Source organism: Nicotiana tabacum, chromosome 22 (genome assembly GCF_000715075.1).
Source record: "Nicotiana tabacum cultivar K326 chromosome 22, ASM71507v2, whole genome shotgun sequence".
NCBI lineage: Eukaryota > Viridiplantae > Streptophyta > Magnoliopsida > Solanales > Solanaceae > Nicotiana > Nicotiana tabacum.
In genome coordinates, this window is record NC_134101.1 from 131,170,760 (window position 1) to 131,176,572 (window position 5,813).

A 5,813-nucleotide genomic window follows, 5' to 3' on the forward strand; every position below is an offset into this window, starting at 1 on the left:
GGGAAATAAAAACTAAAGAAAACAAACAAATGGGTGGACTACTTTAGATCTTTGTTTCCATCTCCAAAAGGAACACTGAGTAAATTGGTTAGAACAATACGGAAACTCTATATGTTTCCTTCTCCTTTTTTTTTTTACCTGCTAATTCTTTAAAACTAATGACTTTTGAAGAAAATGACAATTCAAGCAGGATGCTTACCAAACAAGAACACAGGCACACAGTGTTACAAAGTTACAAAGAAGCCATGAATTCATAGTTAAGTAACATGTTAAAGCATCATATATAGATATCATCAAACATACAAAAGCTTCAAGTACTAATAATGTACTGTCACCACCAATACTACCATCAATTTCCATCACTTTCTATGTATCTTGTTCACAATTCTTACCACTAACATGCCTCAAAAACAAACCAAACCCCATTTCGGAATGTTTGTACATGGTGATATGCATTAATACACATCCAAAAGATTAGCACAAATATACTAAAAAGAAAAGTGAAATGCAACCATCTAATCCAAATCTGATGAAGAGGGTGATTCTGAGTAGATTGATTCTTCATCACATTCATCTTCTCTACTATCAATATCAGAAGATTCAGCATGCCCATCCTCATATTCATGGATCCAAGGGCTCCGAAAATCTACAAGCTTTTCACATCTTTCCTCAAGATTACCCTTCAGCTCCACGTTCCAACACCCTTGGATTTCAAGGTGCGTTAGTGCTTTACACTGTGTGAGAATAGCGTCAAGGCCATTGTCACTTAATCGGTTGAATGCGAGGTCAAGGCGCTGGAGACCACTCATGATTTCTGCTATAATCAACGCCTCGTGATCATTGACATCGGAAGCTTCAAATTTAGTGGGCAGCTCCCACGGAGGCATGTTTCTTCTGAGATGAGTCAAGGACTTGCATTGTAATCCAAAAGCTTTGAGACCCTTCACTGTGATATTTACACAGTAGCTAATGTCTAAGAAGGTTAGATTGACCAAGGACCCCGAATGCTTTTCCACCACTTGGTCAGTGACTTCACTCATAGGGATTTGCAGTATCTTGAGACATCTTCCACTGCAAAAACATATTGGTATATTCTCTATAAATTAAGATCAATAAAATGATACCTTTGCTTCAGTCTGACGATAAAAAAACAAAAGTCTCACATATATAAACTAGGGATATAGGGACTTGTAGGCCATCCAATTACATGACTGAGTGAAGTCAGAAGTGCAGATGTTAATGTAGGGTAGACCTTCTTTTTTTTTTGTAAAGGTGATAGTACATTATTAATATAAGCAAACTTGATCAGCATTAAGATGGTGCAGATCAGTACAAATAGTTCCCTGTGCAAAAGTACTCAATTAGCCAAAAACCTTATCAAGTCTAGCGTATCCTCTTCACAACTAACAGGGATTCTATATTTCATCATATGTACATTGGCAGCTTTCCCCTCAAAACATCTCTGATTCCTTTCTGTCCAAATGACCCAGCATATGCAAAAGCAGCGATTGTTTTCCTAGATTCCTCAGTTATTACAGAAAGAATAGCTTTAACAGTGCCAGGCATTACCCATCAGATCCCAGAGCATCCTTGTAATCGAGCAATGTAAGAATAAATGCATGGAGTCTTCAGCTTCCTGTTCGAAGAAAAAACAGCTGCTGCAAATTTGAAAACCTCTTCTTTGCAGATTCAAATGCATTAAACAAGCATTATGAGCTTTAACTCAGCAAAAACAGGACGCCTTTGCATGGAGCTTTTGAGCCCCATATAATCTTCCAAGGACACTGTTGAAAGCCGGAAACCCCTTCAGATACTTTATGAAAGCATGACCTGACAAGAGAAACACCTTTCCCAGCATACTACCAAGCAATAGAGTCCTCCCCATCAGGTGTGAGATTTTTAACCCTGTTCCATCAGAATAGTGGCTTCTTTATTTATAGCCATGTTGCTCGGACTCTCCAAAAATATCGCCGGGAACGTGTCGGATCCTCCAAAAGCAGTGTATTTTTGGAGGATCCGACAAAGGTGCGGCAATATTTTGGAGAGCCTGCACATAGATATATCTACTCTTTAGAGTGTGTCCAATATTCATGCCAAAATTTAATTTTTTCCCCATTTCCTACCATTTTAGAAAGGTCTGTCTGATGCCTTACGCACTTCCAGACTCCAACACCAAAAGTGGAACTTACTGACTTTGAGCACCAACTCTCCATACTTTGCTTGAACCAACTCTCTTGCAAGCCCAAATTGACAAAGCAACACTTACAATATGATTGGACGGCTTACAGTTACCCTAACCTATGAAAAATTTCACAAGAGAGTTTTATAGTAGTTCTGCCGGTGTTGAGCTATTTTGTGTCATTTCCATGTTTGTTTTCTCTATCCTTTAAAATGGAATTGGAAATAAAAGCACAATATTTCATCTAGAACACATATATAGTTTGAATAATATAACGGCACAGCTGGACTAAAAGCTTCGAGCTAAACCACAAAAAAGGGGAATCTTTATTTGGTCTGTGTTATATTTAGGGCTATTTCTAAAGCTCGTTAAATTTAAGGGAAAAATTGCTAATGGCAATTGTATGAATATCCCAAAGTATAACGGAGCTTAAAATTAAGATATTTTATATAATTAAGGGGTAAATTTGGACCTTTTCCCCGAACCCATGAACCCTACCTTAAAGAATCTCTAGGCAAAACAGCAAGAAGAACAATACCAGTTAGCAGCGTAGGAGAATCCAACATTGCCGAGACGGTAAGTGGAGAGTCGCCGGAAAGTGAATCTGCTCCGGCGAACAATTTTCCGTACGAGAGGGTCAATGAGATGGAATTTGTTAGCAATGCAGCATTTCCGGCACCAGTTTTCCAAGTTAATCTCCGCCCAGCAGTACGGCCCTGCCACCGCCTCCATCCATCTCCGGCAAACTAATGCCACCGTCCTAACCATCACCTCCGCCGGAACAATCCTTACGAATATTGAAGCTAATATCTCCGGGTTTAACTCATCCCACCTCCCTCCAACGCCATCGTTTCCGACTTTAACGCATGCCCTTTTGCTGCTCTCACCATCCATGCGATAAGTGAAGTGAAGAAACGAAGCTCTTTGAGTTTTCTGTTCTTGGGGGTTTTGTGTTTTGCTGGAAGACAGAGAGAGGGGTTTAGATGAGTGACACGTGTCACGACAACCTTCCATAGTAACTGATCTTACGGCTGATAGAAGTCTAGCATTACATGGGTAATTTTGTAGGAGTAATAAATTGCTTATAGCGCCAAACTTCTTCCTAATCCCACCCCGAAAGCACTTTTATTCTCAAAAAAATATTTTTTTTGTTAACTTAACTGTTTGGCCAAGCTTTTTTGAAAGAAAAAAAAATTTGGGAAGAACCAGAAACAAGCAGAAACAGTTTTGACTTTTCTTCTTACCAAAAGTACCTTAGCAAAATATGGTATATTACAAAATAACCTTACTTATTTTAAACCTAATACTTAGAAATAGAGATTATGTTATTGAATTCTCCTAATGTATAAATATTTCTTTTTATTTTTAGGATAACTTTCTAATATATGGTGACTTTTGAGATAAATGTTTTTATATTTGTTAAATAATTTTTTGATATATCTAAATCATCTTGAAAGAATTAAAGTACTTTTAAATTTTATTTTTATGTTTTACTTAAATAAAATGAAAAAACTTAATTATTATCTTTAATAACAAATATTGGAAATAATTTATTTATTCATATAATATTAATTCTTAAGTAAATCTCTTTATGTCCTTATTCGTAATTTGATACTTAAAAGCACTTTTTGAAAAGTTTGGCCAAACACACAAACTATTGCTCAATAATGCTTTTCAAATTGATTAGCCAAACACAATCTACTTCTCTCCAAAAGTATTTTTTCGAAAAGCACTTCTCGAATCCTAGAGTCCTTTCGGCATTTTCAGAAAGGAGAGGAAGTGCTTTTCAAAAAGTACTCAACTCATACAAATTCAAATGTATGTTTTTTTTTTTTTTTGTGAACTGAGAGGACCAAGAGAAATAGGAAAGAGAAATCCTTTATAAACCAAACAAGAGCGAGCAAACTTAATTTCCATTTTTTTTCTTTTTCTGTAAAAATGTTAAGGGCCTTTCTTTAGAACATCTAGGCATGAATGAATAGTTTCACCTTAATGTCCCCGAGTAGGCTTGTAAATATTAGCAGTCTTGAATATACAGACTTAAGAAACCCTAGTCTTAGAGGCAGAATTCCACTGGGCATCAACGAGATTCCGAGGTTAAGATACTTGAACCTTGCGCTAAGCAAGAACAGCCAATTACCATGAACTATTTAGAGGAAGCTGGAAACATATAGAAGCTCTCGATTTAGGTTTGGAAAAACTACATGGAAAAGTGCCTAAATCTATTGGGAATATGGCTCATTTCACTCACTTCAATCTTTTATTGAACAACGTTGAAGGTGGAATATCGAGTATTATTGGAGGACTATGCAAATTAATCAACTTTGATTTATCAGGAAATAATTTTATAGGAAGTCTACCTGAAATACTCTAAGGAACCGAGAAATATGATTCCAAGAGTCATTTGCCTAGTTTGATGTAGTTAACGCTGAGCAACAATGGACTTGTTGGTAAATACCAGAATGGTCGGGTCAGCTAAAAAATCTTCAACAACTTGGATTACTTCCAACTTTTTTGATGGTCCTATACCAGCTTCTTTAGGAACACTTCAAAATTTGACCAACTTGGGAATTTTCACAAGTACTATATTAGTAGTTCATTTTAAGAACCTGAGCAAAGTGAAGATTCTTGATCTTTCGTCCAACTCTATCACCTTGAATGTTAATTCCAATTGGATTCCACCATTTTAGATTCGAAATCTTGACATGAGGTCTCGCCACTTAGGTCCTTCTTTTCCTACTTGGATCAAGTCTCAAAAGGAGCTTAATTTCCTAGATATTTCAAATGCAAGTATTTTAGATTTCTATTCCAGGCTGTTTTGGAATATTTTTTCTAATCTATCCCTGCTGAATTGTTCTTTTTATCAGTTAATTGGTAAGCTACTAAATCCATTACCAATATTTCCCTTTGCAGATATTGACCTGAGCTCGAACCTATTTAAGGGAACCATTCCTTTACCTATTGTACCAATTGAATTGCTTGATCTCTCAAACAATAAGTTTTAAGGTCTCATCCCTCAGTATATTTCTGAAGTTATGTCAGACTTGATATCCTGACTCTTTCGGGTAATGAAATTTTAGGTGAAATACCAACTACTATAGGAAATATGACCTTTCTTCAATTCATTGATCTATCAAACAATAAGCTAACATGAAGCATTCCTTCAAGCGTAAGGGAGAGTGTCCTTACCTGAAAGCCTTAGACCTTGGGGACAATAACCTATCAGCTGGCTTATTACTATAGCTGACTCTATCACTTCTGATCTCAATAGATTTGTCAAGAAACATCTTATATGGAGCATTATCTGTGGAAATGACTAAGTTGCACGGCCTCGTGGTTTTGAACTTGTCTGAAAACCAAATCATTGGACAAATCCCATAAAACATTCAAGCTTATGTCAGTTGGCATCGCTTGATCTCTGGAGTAATAAGCTTTCTGGTATCATATCCCATCAAGCATGTGATCAATGTCATTCTTGTGCTACCTTAACTTCTCGATTCTCGAAAAATAATTTATCTGGTATGGTTCCTTATAAGGGGCAGATGACAACTTTTACAGAGTCTGCTTTTGAGGGGAATCTCCATCATTGTAGAGCTCCACTTCTAGTACTAGCCAAAATGGAAACTCAGACAGT

At 36.7% G+C, this 5,813-nt stretch overlaps 1 protein-coding gene and 1 pseudogene across 1 annotated transcript; one reads left to right on the plus strand and one right to left on the minus strand.

The window, feature by feature from the left end:
• Positions 1-261: 261 nt before the first annotated feature.
• On the minus strand, positions 262-3,208 carry LOC107799070 (F-box protein FBW2-like). Its single transcript, XM_016622139.2, has 2 exons — positions 2,718-3,208; positions 262-1,071 (listed from the first exon to the last, which is right to left on the minus strand). The coding sequence occupies exons 1-2, from the start codon at positions 3,191-3,193 to the stop codon at positions 516-518; spliced, it is 1,032 nt and encodes a 343-aa protein (XP_016477625.1). The 5' UTR covers positions 3,194-3,208; the 3' UTR covers positions 262-515.
• Positions 3,209-4,153: 945 nt separating this feature from the next.
• LOC142176061 (uncharacterized) lies at positions 4,154-5,422 on the plus strand (annotated as a pseudogene).
• Positions 5,423-5,813: the final 391 nt, after the last annotated feature.

What these genes read in the sequence shown, in the direction of transcription:
- LOC107799070 (XM_016622139.2), bottom strand. Translation starts at nt 3,193, where the DNA reads ATGGAAGGTTGTCGTGACACGTGTCACTCATCTAAACCCCTCTCTCTG. An exon ending in TTCTCCTACGCTGCTAACTG is followed by an intron (nt 1,072 to 2,717) that starts GTATTGTTCTTC and finishes ATGTTTTTGCAG; the next exon opens with TGGAAGATGTCTCAAGATAC.